A 25,116-nucleotide genomic window follows, 5' to 3' on the forward strand; every position below is an offset into this window, starting at 1 on the left:
CAAGGTAAAAAAAGAAATGGGACCAGGCATCATTAGCAAAGAGGAGATCATTAGATTCCTGCACTGCAGTCTGCATGAACCTAGACTGAAAATGGATGAGGACAGTCATGTAGGAGAGATAGCAGGGAGTGACTCTCTTAAGTGCTCTATGAAGAATAAGGAGGCTCTGGGTGCTTGTTAAGTGGAACGGCGGTGTCGATGGAGGAGCCTGAGGACACAGCAGATAATGGCTTCTTTTCAAAGAGCTGAGCAGAGTACCAGAAGCTATGGAATTACTGGAAACACACACTGGAGTAAAGTAAAAAGACAGAGTAAAGAGATAGGCCTAAATGACGAGAGGTACCAGGGTCAAGAGAAGTAGTTGTTTTCTTGAGCGACTGAATTATGTCAGATGCTTCCAGGGCTGCAAAGAGAGTAGGAGGAAAGGCATGAGAAAGGCTAAGGAAAGGGGGCTGTTAAGTCTCAACTATATAAATCAGGGAAATCTGTGATTGAAAGATGAGAAAAGTATATTGTATGGAAAAGAGCTAGGAGGTGAAGACAACATGGGTGTGCTGGGAATAATAGTGGTGTCAGAGGAACAGGGAGGAAGGGCAGAGAAGGAATAGCAAGACTATCCTTGATAAGCTGCCCTAAGCGTCCTGGTAGATATGAAGGACAGATTCATACTGTTGGTCCTGAAAGTATAACCCAAAAAATGGAGAATCAGAGACTTGCTAAAGCATCCTGAAAAAGATCCTGAAGTAATGGATTTTGTTTAGGTTTGGGTTTGGTTTTTAATGCAGATGGTGTTGGAGAGAAATGGAGATTAACTCAGCACTGCAGGTATTGCCATAATGGGCAGAGAGATGAAAGGAGGGAGCCAGTCAAACTGCAGATGAGCACTAATAGGCATATGAGGAAAATACTTGAAGGGAATCAAAGGTTTAGCGTAATTCTGAAATTAAGACAACAGGGATTGGTGCAAATTAAGCAAGGCAGCACTGGGTAGGGTGGGAAAAGTTGATCTTATTAGGACTGAGTCCCAGAGATCAGGAAACTGCAATTGAGAAACTGCATGCCAATAGTTAAGAAGGAAGGAAGGAGAAGAAAGAGGAAGGGACAGCAGGAAAAAAGTCACCAGAGTTGGAACAATAAGCTAAAAACTAAGAAGTCTAAAAGATCATGGAAGGTAAGAAAATAGAAGATATTCACATGTAGAAAATTGTTTCAAAAAGGAATGGAGAGATGAGCTGTTAAAAAAAAAACCACATAGAACCTTCTCAAGGTTTCAGAGGTGGGAGATGAAGCTTGTCCCAGAAGAAGCCACAGGAACAGGAATGTTTCTTGCATATTCTGGCAGTTATGTCCTACAGGAAACACCCTTGACAAGACATGACCTAGGGAGATGCAAAAAAACCAGACTCAGTGGTATTGATCTTTGGAACCCAGTGTGGGAAGAGTGTGGGAAATGTTCTACTGCTGATATTATCCCCTTGATCAACTTTTGAGGAAGTCATAAGATGGAAGGAAATCCCACAACTTTTCTCTCTGTAGAAATGCTCTGCACCCTACAGCGTGTGGGCTGTGATGGGAGATCCTCAGCCCCTCAGTGACACTGTTCTGCTGCTCTGGTGGCACCCACCCCACCACTCAGACACCCCTCTCCCTGCCACTGCCTCCCTTACAAATGAACACTCCTGATGTGCGGATGATTGATTAGGCAAAAGCAATAAGGGGAAAATGTTTTACCCAGCTGTTTAGACCAGATCATGCAAGCACAAACCTGCTCAATTCTCAGAGCCAGAGAGGCCCAGCAGGACTGTTGGGGAGGGTTAATACTCACACTAAAACACCCAGCATGCAGCAGTGACATTATCTTTTCCTTACCTGCTGTTCCACTTGTGTCATTCCCTCTTTTTGAATCTCTGTGCTGACTTCCAGACTCCTTCTACATCAAAGTTCAGTTCTCATTTCATCTTCAAGGCCTCACGTGGCTCTCTTGGAGCTTGCTCCCTGTCTCCTCTCCCATGCTATCGGTGCTCACTCAGCACATCTGCCCCTCCCCAGCCCCCTCCACTGCCCTGCAGCAATGACTCTGCTCCTCCTCCCCTGCTGTCCTCTCCCCTCCTTCCACTGCACAACCTTATTCACCTCCCTCGTGCCTGCCCTCAGGACTCATTTACTGCAGTTAGTCTCCCTGTGTTAATGACTTCCACTTCTCCTATGCCCTTGGCAAGCTTTGCCCCTTCTGACTATTAACTTTGTTTACTATATTACATCTTTGGAATGAGGAATGATTCAGAGACACGCAGCTAAAGCCAGGAGCAAACAAGATATGAACATGCCTGTGACCTTTCTCAGGCACTTCCTTCCCTCATTTCATCCTGCAAGTCTCAGCCCCAGTCTTGTCCCCACTGTTTCCCACTGACCTCATCAGGAGCAGGGTCCAGGCCTTGTAGCTGCTGCCTAATGGCTGCTGAGAGCCTCTTCTGAAGAGCTGGGTATCCTCACTTGCAAGTGCCCCACATGCTGGGGTCTTTGTGTTACAAAATCCTGGGGACAAAATTCTGCCTGTTTAGCTGCCAGTAAAATGCTGTGTACACATGATGGCATGTGGAAATACATAATAATGTTTAAAGCTACAAGCAGACAGCATTATCAGGGAAAGGCTTTCCCCTCCCACTCACCCCTTGTCTATCTGTTTCTTTCCCGTTGTCAAAATTTAGCATCCTCCACTGAGAGACTCAGTTTTGCTCTGATGCTTGGAAGGCATCCAGTCCCAGCTTGCTTGCTTTCCCTGCCAGTCTCCACAGGTATTCTATACACAAGGCTTCCAGCTTGTCAGGATATGCTCTCTGTTCTCTCCACACCCACACCCCTCCCACCCCCTGCAGGGGAATCTCCAGTGCTGGGGTTGTTACAGGATCCCGGGGTTAGGAAAGTTGTTCATCCTCTCTGATGTATCGATGGCCTCTGCTCTGCAGTGCACTGTGAAGTGCACTACAGAAAAAGAGGAGCCCTTCAGGAGGAGTGGAGGGCAGCTCTCAAGAGGCATTTTCACAATCCATTTGTTATGTCAGGTTACACAGGAAACAAGAGGAAAGCCTGCATGGTTTTGGTTCCAGCTTGACCAACGCTCATTTAGACGTTCAATAAAAGGGGCTCCACAAGAGACATTTGGACCAGAGACTAATGCAAGACTGAATTCCATGTTTGAGGTTGACATGACTCTAAGTGTTGCCTCAGCAAAACTGAGGCCAACACCTTCCAAGGCCATGCGATCAAGAGGTCTTGGTGCACAGTGGATTTCAGAGGTCAGTTTTGAAGGAGCAGACTGGTAGACTGAGGTGTGGCAAGTGTAAGTAAAGTGGCCAAGTGGTGCTCAAGGAACAGCTGGCCAGCTGTGTCTTCAGTAGCCACGGCTGTCCCAGCAGGACCCAAAGAGAAGCAGCAAACATATGCTGAGTAAGGTGCATGGGAACTGACAAGAAGTCAAGCAGATGCAGAGACCAGGCTGGAAAAATATGTACAACTACTTTCCCATCCCACAGAGCTCTGGATTTACAAAACTTCCTGTTCTACACTGGGGTGGGAAAAAAATAGTTTTTTATGCCTTTTTTTGTTTAAACCAAAATCATAAGTTAGATGCACTGAAATTGTCAGTAAGCCAATAGTTCAGGTATTCACTTTATTCTCCTGGGATTCAGGTGACCAGGTCAAAGTCCCTGCATCCCTCTGAGAAATTTTCATTGAAAAATGCTGACCAACTTCAAGAAAGAAAGACTTTTAGCAGTGGCTGTGGCACAGACAGAAAAAAGGGATTTACTCGTGGAGAGACAAACACACAGTGAGGCTGAGATGCTGCCATTCTTTGATCTTGGCACTTTTTTTGTCTGGCAATTGAGTTCAAAGGTAAGAGAATGAGGTTAAGATCTAAGATGCAGCACAACTTTTGTTGTTACTTCACAGACTGCTGCAGCTATAGCAGTAAATTAGAAACTGAGAAAGGGGCTGGTACTTCAGACCAGTGATTCCAGTGGAGAACTGATAATATTTTCCAAGGAAAAGTGGGCAGATATGAAAAGGATTTGCGTTTTGGCAGTCTTAGGAGACAAGTTCTCATGTTAAAGACTTTAAAGCAAGGAAGTTTCAGTTCTGAGACCTACGTTATTCCATGTGTGGTGTAGGTGGGGAGTACAGAGGTACAATTTGGTAAAGAAGCTCTGATGGATATGTCTCCAGGTAGTACAATCCAGGACATAGAAGGTGGCTTGGTACCTGCTTGGACATGATTCAAAACCCTGAAACGGCCTTTCAGGTTTCTAACTGAGTGTAACTGGACCAGATCACATTAAAAATAATATTCCCCAGTCTAGTATTGTGAGTAAGTTTTATTCCATTATGAATAGCCTCCTCCCTGGGACTCAAGAGTAATGTTACGTGTAGAGTAGCTGAAAACGCTTCAGAGATTAGCCTTAGCACATAGCTCACACCTACAGACTCTTCTGCAATAAATTAGTGTGTTCAGTGGATGAAAAAATATTGGTGGAGCAGCACGACTTGCAGTCAAGCTTCAAAAGAGTTATTATGACTGAGCAGCAGTACCTGCTCCCCCGTATGCCTTCCCTGGCTGTGCCACAGGTAGATTCACACTCCTCCTTTGCAGCCTTCCCTTCAGCCTCCCCTTTCCAAATCATCCTTCCCTCACTAACTTCTGCTTGTTTTTCTCATGGGCATTATCCTTACCTCTAGCATACCTTTCCCCTCTATGGTTTTCTTTTTAAAACCCAGCATAAACTAACAGGATATACACGTGCACACAATCTTAAATGTCTCATGATCCTGTGCTGCTATAAACCTCTCTTTTCCAAACACCCTGCTGGCACTGTTTGCTTGTTAAATAAGCCTAGTGCTGTGCTTAAGTCTAACTTTTGTTGTAAGAGCTTAAGGAGAGGGCCAAATCACTTTGTTTTCTTGTAAATCACCAGGGTATCCGCAACCCTGAGGAAATAACAATAACAAAATTATTAATGTTCTAATAGCAGCCTCTAAAAGCTAACAACACTTGCAAGGCTTGGCATTTGTTTTTTGCTCAGCTGCATAGAAAGGGACCTAAAATCAAATCTGTGCAATATCTAGTTTAACACCCAGTGTTTGGTGTGGATTATGAGTAAAGCAGCAAGTTAGAACAGCAGTAGCTTGTTTGGAGACATTGGGAGCCTCGGCATAGCTGTGCTAAAGCAATTTGATCAGACTCACAGCTACCCTCCATGGCCCTGTGGGATATAAGCTGTGTTTACCAACATTTTCTGAACTCCAGTGACCCAAGTGAAAAATAAGCATAATGTATGTAACAAAGCAAACTCTGTGTCCTGGCTCTTTCAGCACAGAGAGCAATGCTTTCCTACAACTTTCACAGACCAGTCTGGTTGTTACTGTGGATATTTGCCTTGCCAGCAATTGCACCTAAATAAGCACAGGGAGCCATGAGCCTAAAATGCTTTGGAACCCATATGTGCAAATCCATACAACTCTTCAAATCCCGAATCCTAGCATAGCTGGCAAATGCAAGAAACAATATTAAGCCATGGTTGGATTCAGCATTCACGCTGACTGGGGAGGAACTGCAATGGAGGCTGTCCCCATCTTGAAGACATGACTAACCCTTTCTGCAAGTGGCTAGCTCAGGACCAGTGGCTTCCTCCTCAGCTGTCAGTAGGAAGAAGCTTGCTATACATCAAATCAGTCCTCTGCTCTTCCTGCCCTGTTTTCCCTCATGTTTCTTATTCCTTATTGATTTAGGAACATTTGGGAGGCTTTGGATAATTTTGTGAGTGAGGTCCAGGTCAGGACTGGATTCATCAGGAGTGAACATCCTGAAGACCTTCAGCACACTCACATTCCCTTCATCCCAGCATGCTCCCCAGAGCACAGCAGGGTATCTGTTCTGGGTCAAGCTTCTCCCAAAACACCAGTGCTGGAGGGTGAGATGTAGTGACTGCCAGAGGAAATTGCAAAATTGGAAAGTCCTGACCTCTTCCCCAGGGCTTTCATTTTCTAATTTCTAGGTGGTGCATTCCAGGGCATAAAGGACACAGGGCAGAAAAGCTCCCTGAGTGCACGGCCCTGCACGTTGCAGCTCAACCTGAAGCGCTGCAGTCAGCAGGGCTTTCTGCCAAGGAAATCCTACGCCCAGTTCCCTCCTGGCCATCTCTGGTGGGCTGCCTGAAAGGACAGCAAAAATCCCAGCGCACTTCCTGAACAGACTCAGGGATAACCAATATTCCCTGCCTGGGCAAAGCCGCCTCCGCTCTCCAAGGGCAAGTGTGCGCGCTCAGTGAGCGCGTAATGGCTGCCACACTCATCTGCAGAGCCACCGCGCTGCGGGACCTCTGTCAGTGCTGCATGAAGGGCTTTGGGTTCCCTGGGGTAAAAAACTACTAGAGAAAGTCCAGCCCTTCCCTTGTTCTATTTCCTTACCTGAAATAGGCTTCACAATCATCTCCTGGGCTGGAATGGCTAGAACAGGTTGTGAATTTACGGTGGAGCCACTCGCTCCAACTCGGGCAACAGCAAATGGACCCCCAGTTCTCATCTAGGAGGGTCTCATCTCTCACCTTTAAAGAAAACAAGCAGTGCCTACCTTCTCAGTCGTTTTCCCAGAGGAAGGAATGGCAATGAAATGAAAAGCCCTGAAGACCACTGGGCAGGATTACAATTTTCCATGAGAGGCAAGCTGAGGAACTCCCACACACTGTTATTCCCCAAAATTTCTACTGCTGGGTGTCAATTCTGCTACAGATTTCACAATTCCTACTGCAGGCTGATGATGTTGTGTGGGAGAACACAGGAGACTTGCTGAGACTGCCAAATTGCTAAACATGTGTGATGGTGGGCTCTCCCTTCCTCCATGTGTCTGAGCCTCCGAGGGGAAGGGGGAGGAGAGCTTAAGTGGCACAGAAGAGGGAGGATGGATTAAAAGCTGCCTCTGTCATTGACTTGTTCCATTCTTTGGCTTATTTCCCTGGGGTTCTTGGGTATTTTTGTTATTAATAACTAATAATAATTTCTATATAGTGCTTTGCATTCTGAAGGACCCTAAAGCACACCACATACTTCATAAGCTAATTAACAGCTGCAAGCCTGATTCCTCTCTTGGTTGTGGCCCTAAATGCTGAAGGAACAGCTCAGAGTCACACTAGATTTGCACCAGTTTAACTGAGGACAGTGTCTCCCTATAGATCCAGCTGGATATGTCAGAGACAAATGCAATGTGGAGTTGGAGATTAAAGATTTGAAGTGCCTTTTCTCCTCCTTCATAATTTAAAAATGACTAAGGAAATTGCATTCAAAAAGCCTTGTGAACACAGCATTACAATTGCAAGATTCAAGATTTGGAGTTTGGGAATAGCTAAGCCCTGGTTCCTGCTGAGTTAGGGGCTCAGCTCATAACTGTACCAAGGCATGCACAGCTTGTGGCTCATCCCGGGCTGTGCAGGACACTTTTCACCATGTAAGGAAGGCTGCTTTGTCCTCTTTTCTTGCTGATAAATCCATGTCTGTGCACAGTTACTTCCAGTGACCACTGGAGTTACAGTCTCATCGCTGATCCAAAATGTGACCTACTGTACAAGGTGAGCCTGGCTCTGGCCTCTGATGTACCCAATAGATCAGAAACACAGTTACATCTGAAGAGAAAAATGCAACACGATAGGATGAACTGAATCAGAAATTTTCTAGCCTGTGGTTTTCCTCTGCATACTTCTGGGGAAAGATTAATTCATTTGAGCTCTGGGTCTTTGAGTCCAAATTCGAGATGGTTCAGTCCTTATGTCCTCATCCAGCTAGGATGTTGTTTACATGCTCTGATTTCTGAGAGTTTGATGTTGTAATGCTATATGCAAAAACTGTCCTAGTTACAATATTGTTGCCATGATAGGGAAAAAGAAAAAAAAGAAAACAGAAGAACCAGCTCTTAAATACTTCGTCCATCCCATTCACCCCTCTCCATCCAGGCTTACATTAGTGTTTTCCTTCCTCTCACATCTGGATGTGCAGCCGTGGATTGGGATTGCCTGTGGTAGCTATGGAGCATCTCCTCTCCTCCCACACCTTATGCACATCACTTCTCTCTCACTGCAGATAATTGCATCACCCTTCCTGTCACTCGACTCACAGTTGTAGTGTCACATTTGACTCGTTAAACACACACACACACACACAAACACACACACACACACACACACAAACACACACAAACACACACACACACACACACATATAAATGGTTTTGCTACAAATTGATAGATTTTTTTTTTAAATCATCTGTAATTTCTTGATTTCTCTTACTTGCCTTTCCTGTATGCTTGGACTTTTCTCCATATCCTGATCAACTTCTGCTTTTATTTCTCCATCCTCCACCACAGCAGGTCCAGCACTTAAGTTAGGTTCTTCGAATTTGAAACCCAACATCATGCTACCACATCTGAGCACAACCACTTACAAGCCTTTTCCTCAATTCTATTTCTGGTTCCCAGCTCATCTCAAATCTAGTTCTGTCTCTTCTTGCAAGGCAAAGGAAGTACTTCTACTAACTCAGCTAATATACCTTGAAAAATATACCAAGCCCTTGGTACAGGGCTTGCAAGTGAGAAGGTTCATATATTTTTCCTTCTTAGAGTGACGCTAGTCACTCTAACAGCAGCAGAATTAGTTTCTGATCTCTCTGCTGAGGAACCAGAGATATTGTTCATGCTTTACCCATTCATTGAATCACACAGGCAAATATCATTATAAAAACTAAATTATTTCATTGAAATATAAATGAAATCACACATTTGTTACATATGTATATGTAAAATTATTTTCAATGTCAGTGCCGAAGGCAAATGTGAGAAATAGAACTTTAGGAGTAGCACAGTTTTCCACAGCTTTTAATGATTTAGATGAGCCTAATACATTTTTGTGTTAAGTACTATTTTCAGAACAAATTCAGTCCAGGTTTGATTCTGATGAAGTCTAGGAAACAGAGGCATTTGTTTACCGTGGGAGACATTTGTACTGGGTGTCTGCAAAAAAGGATTTTTTGAATTATTTTTATTATTGCTGTATTGAGATTTTTCCTTTATGATTAGGACAGATTTCTAGCAGACCCTGAAATCCAGCCACCTGCAATGTTTCAGTTTGTAAAGCTCAAACATGCTGGATTTGCATTTGCACCAAAACGCATTCAAGAGCCTTTGCCCAATTTTCCCAGCCAATCTCACTTCTCTGCCTGTGACAAAGCACAGGAAATTTCAAGCCACAGCGAGGATATTTTTGAAAGTTACAACCCTGTAAAAAGAGGGTGTTTATAAATGGAAATCTTCATATAATCTTAATAATAGGTTTTGCTACCACTGCATCTCCACCCACGTCGATGGAATAGCTGTAGCCAGCGCTGAGGCAGAGTCTATGGGCTACTTAGCAGCATGCAGCAGCAGCATTGAGCAGGGTGGGAAGGAGGGGAGGCTGCCACCTCCAAGGAAAAATGCAAAGCGGTTCCAGGCTGACAGCACTGCAGAGTCCAGCCCTAGCACAGCGTGGGCCCCCTTGGCTGCTGCAGCAGAGCTCTGCAAGGCACCATGCGGGCAATGCCAGGGTGGGATGGGCTCTCCTGCACTCCCACACTGCTGGGGCTCTACAGGAGGGACCTGAGTCACCTCCAGCAGCACGTGTGGTCATCACACTGAAAGGGTGGTTAAGTGTTGGAAAGGGCTGCTCAGGGAAGTGATGGAGTCCCCATCCTTGGAAGAGTTCATTAAACAACTGGACATGGCACTTAGTGCTTTGGTTAAGTTGACACGATGGTGATCAGTCAAAGGATGGACTTGATGATCTTGGACATCTTTTCCAACATAAATGATTCTATGATCCTTCTGTCATTAGCCCCCTCTCATTTGCCAGGTGATTGTCAGGGATGGCTGCATAGAGTAAGTGAGGAGAAAAGCTGAAAAAGGTGGAACAGGAGCCTGGTATTGTTTTGGATGGAACTAATCTCCCTGGTGCTCACTGGCAGCTCTCTATACCCCTCTCCTTCCATCTCATCTTCTCCTCAATGCCATCCCATACTAGCTTCTCCCACTTATTTCTGCCATCTACGTCTGCATTTCCTTCCCTAGTTATCAGCCATCTCCTGAATAAATTAGTCTCCTCAGAATCAGTATGTTTTAGGCCGTTCTACTGCTGTGGCTTTGGTCATTGCTAATGTGCTGTGATACACCTCTTCCCCCATGCTCATCAAGGCAGCAGCGGTCTGTAAGACAGTGTTTGTAACATTTTTACTGCAACTCCCTTTATCATCTGATCCTTGGCAACAGCTGTAATAAACATGATTATTAATAATAAGGTGAGGAGAGCTGGTATAATGGTTCTACCTCATAGGCAGGGGCAGATATGCTTTCATAACTATAAGATCAATTTCTATTTTGCACCAGTTCTTTTACAGGCTTCTTCAGCACAATATCTGAATGAATTCCATTGGCACATTAAGTGATGGAGCTTGATATCAGTCACATGTGGTTTGTTCTTTTATCCTCTCCCCAGGGAGAGAATTATGTATGCCACGTACTGGTTATGTTGCTAGGGTTTTGTTTGGGATTTTTAACATATGCATTGCTGCATGTTTGCATTGAAGAAGACCACATCAAAGCAGGTGCATTGCATTTGGACCAAAAGGGTGGCAAGATTTTTGATGGCCTGTAGTTCTCACGGGATCTCTGCTATTGTCCCAGGGTCCACTCCGCAGACCACATTTACTGCCCCACTGACCTTCACCTTGTAGTGGAAAATCCCTTTGTCCCTAATGACAGCTGAACACTCTTCAGTCTTAAAATTACCCAGCTGGGTCAAAAGGTATTACCCTGGCACAGCATCCCCTGTCACTGTGCAGGGTCAGAGCTGCAAGAGCAGCACCTGCTCCAGCCCCAGAATGACCATCCCTTGTGCTCTGTTTGCTGGTTTAGCCCTACACCTGTAACCTGCATATTGAGGCAGGTGAAAAGATGGCCTAATTTTTGTAAGGTGCTATCTATGGAGGGATTCCCAGAGAGGGATAACGAGCCCTTTTAAAAGACCATTTCTTTTCGGAGTGTCAGCACAGGGGGGTAAAAGCAGATGCCACAAGCACTGTCTGTGTTCCCTGCCACCACACTTTTCATCAGCTCCAAATCCCCCAAAATTATGTGTGCTCTCAAGCACTTCATTCTTGGAAGGGAGGAGAGCAATCAAAATGCCTTCAAAAGGCTTTTCCTGTGCTCTTTGTCACTTCATGAAACCTCACTTCTTCCTCTTGCAGTCATGTCAGGTTGGGCATTAATAACTCAGTGTCATTGGTGTCAATTTTTGACAGGGATGGCAGACCTCTTCTCCTGGTTTGGAAGCCTTTTGTGTGTAAGAAAGGCATGCCAGCAGTTTGCCATGTAGCTGTGGAATTTGTCTCTGTAGCCCAGAGGCTGGCTCTGAGCCCCACTTCACCACCTGGTACCAAAGGGACACTGCTCAGAACAGAATCCTGGAGCAGGAACATTTGTGTTTGTGTCTGACTACCTGCCTGTTGTGTGCCATTTCTCATATCTCTTTCGTGGGCAGATAGCAAACAGTTTAATCTGCACCAAAGTTTACTCCTAGGGCAGGCAGCACAAGAACTTCCAAGAACTGTCATGTTTGCACAGCCTTCATGCGCAGAAGGTCACATCAAAAATGAGCATGTTACATTTGAACCAGATGGTGGGAAGAATTACCTGGCCCAAATGATCCAGGGTCTGATCACTTTCATATTTTTAATACAAATATTCTCAGCCTACTCTCCTGAGGCAAGGAAATGCATTATTCCCATTTTGAGTTAAAGAAAAGGGGGGGGGGGGGGGGGTAAGTGGCTTGCCTAAAATGATATGGGGAGCGTGTGACAGAAAGTGATACTGAATCCTTGGCCAACACCAAACCATCTTTCTCAGCTTTTAGAGACAACAGCTATATCCAGCCCCCTTTATTTATTTCTCTAAGCCATCATGCCAAAACCTCTGCTAAATTAGAGAGTGGGACTGAAGGAAAGCTTTCAGTGGATTGCTTTTCTCCATAAATGGAAATATCACAAATCATTCTGGGAAAACAGGTCTTTCTGTTCTCATCCCTCTTTGTCTGCTTCTCTCCTTTTGGATGTCTTTTCCTCTGCCTCTGGCTCTCAGTTTTCAGATGTATGGTCCTGACCATTTAAAAGTGTTCCTACCTCGCAGGAAGGGAGTAGCTTTTCATTCTTTGGAACTTACTATTTTGCAATGGATTGCACTCTGCAGGCAAGCAAGACTTCTGAAAGAGAGAGGGCTGCACAAAGCGGCACAAAAATAAACTGTATCACCAACAATACGGAGCTGGGTTCTCATCAGGGGTAGCTCAGTCTGAGTATTGCTGCAGCAGGGCTGGCGGCTGCCAGCTGTCCTGGATAGACAGCTTATACCCAAACAATGATCCTGCCACACTGGAGGAGGTCTCTCTCAGAGATGAACACACAGTTGACGTTGAATTTCATCTTAGACATTTAGTCCCTCTTGGCAGTATGAGAGATTGCTCTTAATGACCCAACTGGGCAACTTCTGTCCTTGGCCAGGCACTGGAGGGGTGCCTACTGCACCAGTCCTGCCTCTTCTAAACTGCATTTTACACAGCTGGGGCAGGCAACAAGCAAACGGCGGTGATCTTCCCTAACGACTCCCAGTAACACACAAGGGATGTGGAGACTGCTCCGTGCTTTTCCATGGACCTGGGCATCTGCAGCCTTCCTTTCTGAGACAGGCTGATGCTCATCCCTGCCTTGTTGCAGCCTGCACACCCAAAGCAGGCTGTTCAGCAGATGCCCACACTAATACATCAGAGAGAGGGAGGTGGCTGTCATGAGTGAGAGGGACTGAGAAATAGGAGAAAAATCTGATGGGTCAACATGAGCAAGGATGAGAGGAGTGCCCAAACTGCAGTGGAAGAGCTACAGGGAGGAGGTGGAAGCATGTGGCTTAAGTGTCTCAGAGAGGCGTATGGGAGAAGACAGAGATACATGCCCTCTTTCAAGGGTCACAGCATGAAATACCTTGAGTTGGGAAGAATGTGAAGGACAAAGGGACTCAAGCAGAGAGTTGTTCTTACCTCCTTGGGGGTTTGTCAGAGCCCCACATGCCCTCCCACATAATGATTTGATCTTGCTCAGGCATTCAGGAGTATTAACTGTAGGGTGGGACACAGCCCTCACCCTCCCTGGCTCCACAGACCACACGTGCAGCACAAGAAAAGGCTGTTGTGTCAGACCTCAGCAGCACTGCTGAGCTGCTCCATCCCCCCTCTGTGCTTCCACCAGCACAGGTGCCAGGGAAGCTGCTGTACCATCTCAGCAGGCCACAGATGTCAGTCAGAGAATTGCCGAGTGACCTTGGCACAAGAAGTGACATCGAGGCCTTCCCCACACCAAGCGGGTTTCTGAACCGCTGCCATCCTTCACTCACTCACTCACTCTGTGCACTTTGGGAGCCGCTGGCACCAGCACACCCACACCATGCCCTGTTTAACACGTCCCCGTACGGCACCAGGCAGCGGAGCGCTGTCACCCCCATTTTACAGGGTGGGACTCTGAGGCAGAGAGAAGTGGTTTTAACAGCACGCCTGTGGCAGAGCAAAAACTGAATCTTGTTCTCTTATGTTCCCAGTTAGCGCATTAATGACCTAAATTCTGCATCCTTTCCCCATCCATCGCCCAGAGGAGCTAGGAGGCATTGGAGGAGAGGGTGTGGTAGCACAGGCAAACAGTCAGCATCCAAACCCACAGCACTCTGCGCTGAGCACAGACAAAGCAGGGGCTAAAGTGGGACCCACACTACCCTCATCAACCTGGCAGGGTTGATCCAGGGAGGGGAATCAACCTGGCACAGCATATGAGCCTGTGGAGAAGGGCATCTCCACAATGTCACAGCATTTTAAACAAGCCAAGGCTGGACACTCCAATGGCCAAGTACCCTGCGGAGCCAGGTCAGCAAAGCCTTTGGGACACTGAGCACCAGGAGCAGATTTTCAAAGAGCCTCCATATCCCCTCAGCCTGCCTAAGCGGCTGAACCTCTAACCAGCTATCCCACGCAAGTCCATATAAAAGACAGCCTGCACCAGATGCAGCATCTTCCCCAGGCAGCTCAATTCTTTACATAGGAATTAATCAGCCTCAAATTCAGCAAGAAACAGAGCGGGGGAGAGAGAGAAAAAAAGGAAGCAGGGAAAGGATGTCACACGGTGAGGGGGTTTCCAGATGCACTGCGTCTTCCCTCCCTGGCTGATTCCAACTGGGAGGCTCCGGCTGTGTGCCAGGAACATCACCTGGGAGGTGTATGCAGGTTCTGCCTGCTCCCCCAGCATGTACGGGCAGGAGGAACTCAGTGTTCAGGATCTGCTGGGCAAGGAACTGAAATCTGAAGCTGGAGACCTCCCCAGTGCCCCGGAGTGTGCCAGTGTTCACGTGCACTGTACAGCAGCGACAGCAGCCAAAGGACCAGGATGAGGAGCTGCTCATCAGTCACAGGCAGATGGCCCCAGGCAGTGAGGGGCAAGCAAGGGAAAGGACCCCCCTCATGCTGTATCTGCCTGCCTCATAGGGATTTTAGTGGGCAAGTAGCAGGGTGGAAGTGTGCCAGGGCAATTTACTTGGCTATGAAGCTTTCCTTCCAGAAGAGCCATGGCTGAGAAGCAGACACTTTTTGAACAAGGTAACTGGATTGAGGATGGGTGATTAATAACATTTCATAACCCACAGTTTCAGTGTGGGAATAGTGTGGCAGAGCTACACAGAGAGGCTTTGTTCCTACTTTATTATCCTATTACTTACCTCTTAATGTGCACACACTCCTCTCTGCTGTCTCCAGTCTCTTCATGCAAGCTCTTTGAATGAGTAGCTAAATGCAATAAGTACCTTGGAGGCATCAGACACAAGCCAGATGGATGCAGAAGAAGCCAAACTTGGGCATAGACCTAAAGGAACCCACCTACCTGCCTTCCATTTACTCAGATATTTACTCAGGACTGCCTCCCAAAGCATCCCAAATGTTAATCCATCAAGGGTTGGCCTCAAGAAGCAACTCACAGAGAATCCTTTGAGCTTGGGCCCTCTCCATGTGTTCACAAATATCTGAAGGATCATTCAAATTCATCTGGAATAGACCTTCCAAACATGACCTGGGGACCTGACATGGTGACTGCAGGTCTCATCCTGGGTAGGTTTGGTCTGGAAGAGCTCTGTTGCTCTTCCCAGAGGCAACAACCTCAAATGTGGTGGCTTCATTTTCCCCTTGCCCTTCACACCCAGCTGGTCCAGAAGCCGGGTTCAGGGTCGGGGTGGCAGGAGGCTTACCCAGGCTGCCACAGCAACCAGGGCTCCAAATGCTTCTGCTGAGGGACCAGTGAGCCTGAACCATTTTGTTGGTGAGGAGGCCCAGGGGATCACCATGCCTACCCACGCACCTCATGCAGACAATGTATTTCTCCTTTCTGGACAGACTGTGTCCATCAGTTCTGTGCTAATGGCCAATCAGTGCAAGTGTCCAGAGCGAAATGGAATGGAGGGTAGGAGAAAATATTTGTGGGAACCCCAGGAGACATAATGAAATTGTCTTTCATATGGTCAGCCCTGTACAAGAATGGACAACCTGGTAATTTGATACACTAATTAATCAGTGGTCATGGTGATAATTATGATGTTGCTTGAGGAGTACCTCTCTGGAGTGGTATTCCTAATGTCAAGAGGAGATATGAGTGATGAAAATAAGAGCCTGGTAGACATCCCAGATAACAAAAGTCTTGGAAGATGTCACTGGCCCCCTGCTGGGATGGTCTTGGTGGTCATGGAGTGTGTGAAAAAGGGTGCCCCATGACTGAAACTGGCAGAAGGCCCCGTACATACACCAGCCTGATGGAATTGTGTCCAGCCCAGCTTCCCTCACTTATGGCGGAAGATTCTGCTCCCCCAGCACCAGGGTGTTTTGCTGTTGAGCTGCATACACACACTCGCACCGAGCTTCTTGTTGCCTCGTCTGTGAGAGGGCACAAGAGCAGGCCTGACAAAGGCACGAAGAAACAAGCAGTCATACGGAGAAAGTAGATTAAGGGCTTTTGTTCTAACACCAAACCAGAACAAAAGGATGTATCCTGCCCATGGAATTACAGGGCAGCAAATTCACAGCTGAGAGAAACACTTTTGCAACCCACACCTAATTATCCTGCCCTGATCCCCTCACTGCTGGGATCCAGGCAGGCCACGCCAGGGGAAACACTGAGGTGTGACGATGTAACTCACAGCTACGCCTGTCGATGCTGAGGGAGGGGACGCTGACACCTGTGCTTTGCCCGGTACCTGGCTCCTGTTCCCATCCCGCCTCCCTCCGAGGCGGGCAGCTCTCCCCTTGTCTGCGGCAGGAGTCACGGAGCTTCTGGGGCTCTCCTCTGCGGAGGGAGGCGGGCTGGGCTGGCCGGGCGTCAGGCTGGGTCCTGACAGCAAACCCACATTCCTGTGCAAATACATGTGCAAGGAGAGGCCCGGGCATTTCCCGGGCACGCTGCCTGGGAGGAAGGCAGGCGGGCACAAAAGGTGATGCAGAGGGCAGCTGTTCCTGCAAGGCAGGTTTTGGTGTTCTCATTTGTTCTTTTTTTCTCTTGTTCCCTAGGGAATTTTAAAGGTCTGTGTAAGCAAATCGATCACTTCCCTGAGGATGCAGATTATGAAGCCGATACAGCAGAATATTTCCTCCGTAAGTCCGCAGGCTCTTTGTGCAATGGCTCGTAGGTGCTAGCATCGGGCGCCTTTTGTTTTCTGAACACAGGGTGGTGAGACACTGGGACCTGTGAGGCTCAGTGGAAACCCCAGAGCCTCATCACCCCCTAAAAATGACTCCACTCTCACCTCCCAGGGGCTCTGCCCATGAGACAGTGCAAATTTGAGCTCACAGTAACAACTGATGGCATTTTTTTTATTAGCAGTGATTAATTGTGATATAAAATCAGAGTCTTAATTCAAATCCACTGAAAATCTGCTGATTGGGCCTAAGGTCAGACCAGCCTAGCGTGTGTGTGTGAGAGTGCACGTCCTCCTAAAGCAGAGAAAGTTTATATTTCCTTATCTGACACTCCAGTGGCACCAGACTTAAGAAATTAGCTGGATTTTGTCTGAGGAGCCCTTATTGCTGTCTTCACCTTTCCCCAAACACCGCTTCCCTACAGAGGCTGCAGGTCTGATCTTTGCTGGTTTTAGTGATGGGAGCAGGCAGCAGGAATAAGGACAGCCAGAGCCCTTTGAAGGAAAGCCTGGTGCTCACCCAGAGCCCCTAGGAGAGGTGCTGAACCCTAGGCATAAGGCGTGTCTGTAATGAACCCTAGCCTGAGCTCCAAGTCCAGCCTGAGATGTGTGAGTGAAGCTCACACTGCTTTGTGCAGCAGCACCCTGGCCAGCAGGACAGATCCACATCATGCATTACCCTGCCTGGCTGCCCTCTCCAGCCAGCATTTCCACCCCAGAGGCAGGTGCTTACTCTTCATTTAGCACAGCTGAACAGGGAACACTCCTTTTAGGTCTCCACCTTGCTCTCCTGCCCTCCCTCCACAAGCCCGTCTTTTGACATCATGAGATCTTCTCCCAACAGAAATTTGAGATAAGTGCTTTTGACCTTCCAAGGTTAATCATCAGAGGCTTCCAAAGACCGGGAGTCTTTCAGAATAGCTCCTTGTCATCCGGGTGTGCTCCAAGCCAGATGTGGAAACCCAGCCCTGCGGCAGGGATGAGAGAGATAATTTCGGATCTGTGAGGCTCATTTGTATGTGAAAAGAGGCAGATCTTATGCTGCTTCCTCTTGGTTTCTCAAACAGTCCTTCATCCACTGTAAATTGTAAATAACCGAGGGAGATTGCTTCTTTCAGCTGCCTTTCTGCAGCACCGGTCTCTTAATTGCTGCACAGCCCCTGAACAGCAGAGCTGAACACAGAGGTTTGATCCAGTTTGGCACAGGGATGCCAAAGGTTTGCAGGCTGCCTCCGAGGGCAAATCAGCCTTTGCAGAGCTGCTTGGGAGCAAGGAGGCTGCTTGCAGCATCAATTGCACTTCAGAAAAAAGAGTTTGGGGAAGGGGCCAAACATCACAAGAAGGATGGGTTTGTTCCCTCAGAGAGAACAAGATCTGAAGACAAAAATTGGCCCAATGTCAGGACCCGACAGTGTCCCCAGGGTAGAGCCCTTTTTAAGAAAGAACCAGGTTCAAAGAGGGATTTGGCAAGTCAATAAAGGATTATTTGGGTCATTCCTGAGGGAAATGAGATTTCTGCTGGCTTAGACCTGCCTAGAGAAGGACCCCACTGAACAGCTTCTTGCCAGGACTTCAGTCAAACCGGAGTCCCTGGGTGCTCTGCATGGGCAATGCCTGGTGGTGCCATCAGGAACAGCTAGGAAGTTGTTTATCTGTATCAGAGTAGGCAATTCCCTCATGTCCCAGGGGACAAGGACAATCACAGGGCAGTGTACATGGCCTGGCTAGAAGCGTTTAGCCATTATTTCTGCCAGCCATCCACATAAGGTGTCTTAGGATTTTTGAAATCAAATGCCTGTTATCAGAGAGGAAGCAGAAGCATCCCTGTGTTTCCTTGCTAGCAGACACAGGTGAGTTTAAGGAGCATACGCCACCAGCCCTTTTTCTTTAGGCCACAGGCTCTGGAGCCAGGAAGGCTGGATGGTATTTTCCTCCTCTCTTGCTGCCATGGTCCTCCTGAAAGGCTGAGGAAGGCTGCTGTCCTTCTCCATCACATGACAGCTGCAGCTTCCCATGTCAGTCAGCAAATTTGTTCTCCCCACAGATGTGAATTTCAGAATTAAGACACAGATAAAACTGATGTGTTCAGGACCAGGTTGCAGGACTGACCAAGCATCCCCCTGGAAAGCCTCTCAACAGTGGGTGTCTGCTTGACGTTTGCTTCCTGCCATTTAAGCTTCCCATCATCAAATGCCACTTTGTTTTCCAGAAGCTATTAAGATGCTTATTAGTGTTATCCTGTTCCCTGAAACACAGCCAGGCAGAGCTGGAAAGCAAGCAAGAGTGGTTTCTCCCTGCCTTCTGCATTCCCCATGCACAAGCAGTGGGCTAGGCCCCCTTCAATGAGCTCATTGCTTGTGCCTAGCTGGATCCAGAGGCCAACGGTGTCTTTGAAGCGGGGACTCTGCTCACTTCGGAAAAAGTCCTGCATTTGCTTCATTGGGTTCATTCTTGCAGGCAAGGAAGGATTAGCTTTCATCCCCCCCTCCAGATCTTTGCTCCACAAGCAGAATTGCACCAGCCCGTCTGATACCTTTCTTTATCAAGCAAGGCTTCATTTCACACTTTAACAGCTTATTTTCTCTTGTGAAGGGAGGAGAGAGGCCTTCCTAGTTAAAAAAAAATAGGAATATTCGCAAGGCAGACTCAGGCAGAGCTCTGGCTCCCACCGAGCCGCCCACGAGCAGTGTGTGCGTGCGTGCCTGCGTGTGTGGGTGTGCGTACACACAGACTTGGCCTTTCGCTGTGGGAACACGAGTCAGGCCCCCAGAAGCTTTGGGGTATGTTTTGCATGCACACACGAGCATATACGTGCATCTGTGCATCTATGCCATTGCCCTCTGCTGGCTGAGCTCTCCCCATATCGACCGATGGAGAGTGTGCGTGTGTGGGAGCTGGCACATCCAAACCATCACTGCCCTCTGGAAGCAGCCCAGTCATTTAATCACTAGGTTAAGCCCCGCATTTCAGCACACAGGGCTGGGACTGTTTCTTCTCAGTCCTCACTGCAGCTGCAGAGCAGTGCATGGCACCACGAGCTCCTTCTCAGCCCTAAAAAAAAAAAAAATCTCCTTGAGATGCTCATGCCCTTTTGGGAGGATTCAAGATTGAGCAGCTCTGCAGGAAGCATTTGGGTTGCTGTTCTTTGAAGTGCAGGCTTGAGCAGCAGAGCTCTGCAGAAGGAGAAGCTGAGTGGTGCCTGGGCTCCCCCTCCAGCCCACAGTCCCCCCAAAAACAGAGGAAAAAACAGTGTGAGGGGGCACATACAATGCAGGCAGACTCCCAGCCCAGCCACCAGCCCCACAGCCCCCTCTGCCTCCCCGTGCTGAACCACCAGCTTTGTGGCCAGGGCATGGGAGAGTTGCTTCGGACCACCATCTTATTCTGACACGCTTTGTTTCTCTCTCCCTCTCTCCCTCCTTCCTTCCCTCCATCCCCCAATGCCTTTATCTCTCCTTAAATTACTCCCCTACTGCACATTGCCCTCTGTCTCTCCCCTTCACCCGCACCCACTAAACGTGCTCGCGTGTCGCCGTCCCCTCACTCTGGTGCCGTTTCCATGCCCCTTTTTCCTCTCTCTCACACCTGTGTTGTTCTTTCTGTCCCGCCCTCCCTCTCTCCTCTGCAGGGGCTGTTAGAGCCTCTAGTATTTTCCCGATCCTGAGTGTGATTCTGCTTTTCATGGGTGGACTCTGCATTGCAGCCAGCGAGTTCTACAAAACCCGACACAACATCATCCTTAGTGCCGGCATCTTCTTCGTGTCTGCAGGTAAAGGGGTGCACAGGGCCTCATGCCCCAGGGGTGGGCTCCAGGGGTTGGGGGGCTGCCTAGCCAGGACATTGGGGTACGGTTGTCTAGGCAGGAGTGTGTGCATTTCCCAACCCTGATTAAGTCTCATTCGGGCTGAAAGCAGCATCACAAGGATGCCTCTCCATCCTGCCTGCTCGCCCAGCAGAGGCAAGCAGCCAGGGGCTTTCCTCCTGCTTGGGAGCTGACGGAGGGAGAGTTTCCCTGACATCTGACATCTCTCAGGGACCAGGAATGCAGTCCAGGGAAGTGGCAGGCACATGAGGAGGGTTTTGCCTGAGTTTCCCAAGGCAAACTGTCCATTCAGGAGGGGATTCAACCCCACAGCCCCCACCACTGCCATCTGTGACCTTCCTGACATCTCCTTCTCTCTCCCCGGCCGGATGGCTTGCAGGTCTGAGTAATATAATTGGCATCATCGTATACATATCAGCCAACGCTGGAGACCCCTCCAAGAGTGACTCCAAGAAGAACAGCTACTCCTACGGCTGGTCCTTCTATTTCGGGGCCCTGTCCTTCATTATAGCCGAGATGGTGGGAGTGCTGGCTGTCCACATGTTCATAGACCGGCACAAACAGCTGCGTGCCAACGCTCGTGCCACGGACTACCTCCAGTCCTCCGCCATCACCCGCATCCCCAGCTACCGGTACCGCTATCAGAGACGCAGTCGCTCCAGCTCCCGCTCCACCGAGCCTTCACACTCCAGGGATGCCTCTCCCGTCGGGATCAAAGGGTTCAACACCCTGCCATCAACAGAGATCTCGATGTACACCCTGACCAGGGACCCGCTGAAGGCAACCACCACCCCCACCGCCACCTACAACTCCGACAGGGATAACAGTTTCCTCCAGGTTCACAACTGTATCCAGAAAGAGAACAAGGACTCTATCCACACCAACACAGCCAACCGCCGGACCACCCCGGTATGAAGCCGTCGCCAGGAGCTGAAAATGGGGCAGGAACGGGCAGGAGGAGACGGGGGTGGGCTGCAGGGTGGGGAGGGTGGAAGGGGGCAGGGGGCAGCAGGGGGGTGGGGAAGGAGGAGGTGGAAGCGCCCCTTGGTGGAGTGGGGACCTTCTCAATGCAAAAAAAAAAAAAAAATCCACAAAAAAACCAACAAAAGCAAACAAAAAACTGATTAAAAAAAAAAAAAACAACAACGAAGGAACAAGCAGATAAGCAGACAAACAAGCGAGTGAACAAAAAAAACTAACAAACGAAAAGGAAACATGAGGAAAGAGACAACAGTGAAAAAAATTCTTTAAAAAAAAAGCAAAAGAAAAAAGAAAAAAAAAGAAAATCCTTAAAACTGAGAGAAAGAGATTTAAAAAATAGAAATAAATTTAAAAGAAAATGCATGATTTCCCATGTACCATTATTTTAACATTTAATAAAAACAGATTAAAAAAACAAAAGGGAACCAAGAAATAACAAATGACAATAAATCAAATGGGAGGAAGAGGAGGAGGAGGCAGCTTTTTTAATTTTGGGAGGTTTTATTCTTTTATTTTGTGGTTTGTTTCCCACTTACCTTTAATCCAGCACAGGCTTCTTGGGGGACAAGGGCTGGGGGTTTGGCTGCCAGTGACTTCGGTGTCCTTGGGCCAGTTATGGAGGATCCTGGGTGCCGGAGTTAGCCATGACCCACTCTGTTCCCCTGAGACCCACGGGGATCCACTCCATTCCCCTGGGATCCGTGGGGATCCGCTCATCCTCCACAGATCCATAGGGGTTTAAAGTGACCCTAGGGAGTGCAGGAGCTGATGCTGAGTCACCCCTCCACAGTGTCCCCAGGGGGTTCCCCACTTCCCCAGCCCTGGAGACCCTGGGGTTAACGGTGACAGTGCAAAAAACAAACAGACACAGTAAATAAAGACACACACGCAGAGACAAAAAAAAAAAAGGACAAAAGAGGTTTCATAAAAATATAAAGTGGCAATTTTTTAATAAAACAACAGCTATAAATAAATGTAAATATAATAAGTGGATTTACTTGCAAGAAGAACAGATAGTATTTTTTTCTTTTAATTTTTGTTTTCTTCAGCTTTAAACTGTGAAAAAAAAAAAAAAGAAAAGAGGCAGCAGGGAGCTGTGTGGGAGGCACAGGTAGAGGGTGGGGGGGGGCTGGCAGAGGGCAGCTGGGGCTCCCATCCTTTCAGGGTGATGATGCTGTGGGGGGGACACACATGGGATGCTGTGGGGGGGGACAGCACTCACGCACACGTGTGCCCACGCTCACACACCCTTGCCCTGGCGGGCGCATGCTCTCCTGTGAATGCTCCAGAGGCTCCCCAGGGTGGCCACGCACCCCGCAAATCTGCCCAGATCCCCTTTGGGTCACATCAGTAGGGCTGCAGCCATGAGGGGCACGGTGAGGCCGCCCAGCTGCCCCCTGAAATGGCTCCCGCGCTCGCCGGGGCCCAGCGAGCTCACCGTGAGCCCCGGCCGGGCCCGGGCTGCCTGGCCTCCATCCGCGCCGCCCGCCAGGCCCCACGGCAGCGAGCCCCCGAGCTCTGCCCGGGAGGGAGCCAAGCCAGCGGCTGTCCCCGCGCCCAGCGGGTTGTGTCCTCCTCCCCAGCCCTCTCCTGCGGCCCCCGAGTGCCGCGGTGCCCGCCACAGCAGCAAGGCCAGGCCAGCTGGGTCCCCCCAGCCCCCGGGCCCCCTGGCCTGGCTGCCGCCCCCTGCCTCGCTGGCACCGGGGAAGGGGCCCCGGGGTGCCAGCTTTCCCTGCAGCTCCTCCACGGAAGCGGAGGGGAGGTGGCAGCAGGGGTGACGGGGTGCCTCTGTGACACCCGCAGACACCGGCCGGCCCGGGGCGAGGACAGGAGCCCTTCGGGGCTGCCCCCGAAAGCCGGAGCGCCTGGGGGAGGCACAGAGCCGAGAGTTGGCAGGATGGGGCCGCTGAGCCCTTCGGCAGCTCAGACCCACTTTTCGACTTTTTTTCCCGTCCCCATTCCTGCTGCTCCAGTTTTAGGAGCTGCGCAGTCCCCGCTCCAGGTCCCAGCGGGGGTTCTGCTTTAAAGCAGCCAGATCCTCCCCGCTCCCCCCGAGCCGCTGCTGCCTCACCCCCCCTTCCCCACTCTGGGGTAGGGCGGGGGGCAGCAGAGGGACAGGCTCACCCCAAAACGGCACCACGGGGCAAGAGGCGGATGCGAGCGCCCCGGCTGGGTGTTCAGCCCAGACCCCGCTGCTGGCATCCCCTGCCGTGGCCCCCCAGCCCTTTCAGAAGGATTCACAGGGGACATCCACCCCTCTCCAGAGCCCCCCCGAGAAATAAGTTAAAGGCAGTTCCCCAGATTCCAGCGTAGAGGGAAGGTGGCGTTGGGGTTTCCATCCCCACCCAACACTGCTCGGAGCTGGGGAGCATTCACAGGGCCGAGCGCGCCCCGAGGCCTGGAGGGAAGGGGACAGTGCGGGAGGGCGCCGGGAGAGCGTGGGCAGGAGGCAAGGGCTGGAAGGGAAGAATCTTCCCCAGGGTGTTGCTCATGTCCAGCTCAAACCAGTACAAGAAACCAACCTCCATTTTCTTTATTTCGTGGGTTTTTTTCAGACTGTTAAAAAGAAAAAAATTTTAAAAAGAGAAAATGACAAAAAAAAAATCCTGGTACATGAAATAAAGATTTTTTTTTTATAACTTGGTCCTTGTTTATGTGGATTTATTGGGGGGTATTTGTAGGGCCAGAAGAGTACCTCAAAACCCAGGAAGAGAATCTACTGCTGTAGACAATTTCGTCCTCATTGGAAATTCAGAGGATGGTCTTGCTTCAAGATAGTCTTCAAGACACAGGAATGGATGAGGCAAGAGGAGAGTGTTTTGCCACAACTTTTTATTTTAAGTAAGTGTGGGTAAACTTGAGTCATATGTGGGCTTTCTCTGCTGCCCTCCAAAACACCTGCTCCAGCCTCTCTTTATATTCCGCCATCAATCCTCCTGTTCCATTCTTCCTGGGGTGAAGATACCACAAAGGCTGATGCTCCAATTCCTACTGAAAACAGTGGCTTTCACGGCAAACCAAGAATTGCCAGCAAGGTCAGAATTCATACGCACTGGAGGGCTCAAAAAGGAAAAAGAAAGTGACTCCAGCATTGTTTTGGGGTTTTGTTCAGCTACTCATGGCAGTTTCCTCAGTAGCTGGGTTGGCAGTGGGTGCCTGGTAGAAATTCTCAGGTAGGAGGCTGGAGAGGGGGAATAACTCACAGCTGGAGATGCAGACCCAGAAACAAGTAAGGTGGCAGCAGAGCAGGGAGGCGAGATCCCCACAAAGGAGACTAGGCATATCGCCTCACCTCCCACTCACCACTGGCAGCAAGGGTGTCACCAGTGAGCTTCCCTTCACCCTGCACTGGGTTCTCACTTCCCGTGAGACCCTCCATGGCTTTCTGAAGCAGACCAGAATCCCCATCAGACTCCATGACCGCTAGCTCGGAGGGATGACGTGGAAGGACAGCCACCTGAGTGACAAAGCTGCTCTGTG

The 25,116-nt window shown here is 49.0% G+C and overlaps 1 protein-coding gene across 3 annotated transcripts in view; it reads left to right on the forward strand.

Annotated features, from left to right (window-relative positions):
- CACNG2 (calcium voltage-gated channel auxiliary subunit gamma 2) overlaps positions 1-22,629 on the forward strand; it is a 53,213-nt gene extending 30,584 nt beyond the window's left edge. For 2 of the 3 annotated variants that reach the window (XM_064420336.1, XM_064420335.1), the window contains 3 exons: positions 16,705-16,788; positions 20,461-20,601; positions 21,035-22,629. In XM_064420336.1, the coding sequence (XP_064276406.1) occupies positions 16,705-16,788; positions 20,461-20,601; positions 21,035-21,570 (761 nt within the window). In that variant the 3' untranslated portion in view covers positions 21,571-22,629. Of the gene's footprint in view, positions 1-10; positions 1,172-16,704; positions 16,789-20,460; positions 20,602-21,034 lie in introns of those variants that run through there. The other variant, XM_064420337.1, reaches the window with a different exon arrangement.
- Positions 22,630-25,116: the final 2,487 nt, after the last annotated feature.

Source organism: Passer domesticus, chromosome 5 (assembly GCF_036417665.1).
Source record: "Passer domesticus isolate bPasDom1 chromosome 5, bPasDom1.hap1, whole genome shotgun sequence".
Taxonomy (NCBI): Eukaryota; Metazoa; Chordata; class Aves; order Passeriformes; family Passeridae; genus Passer; species Passer domesticus.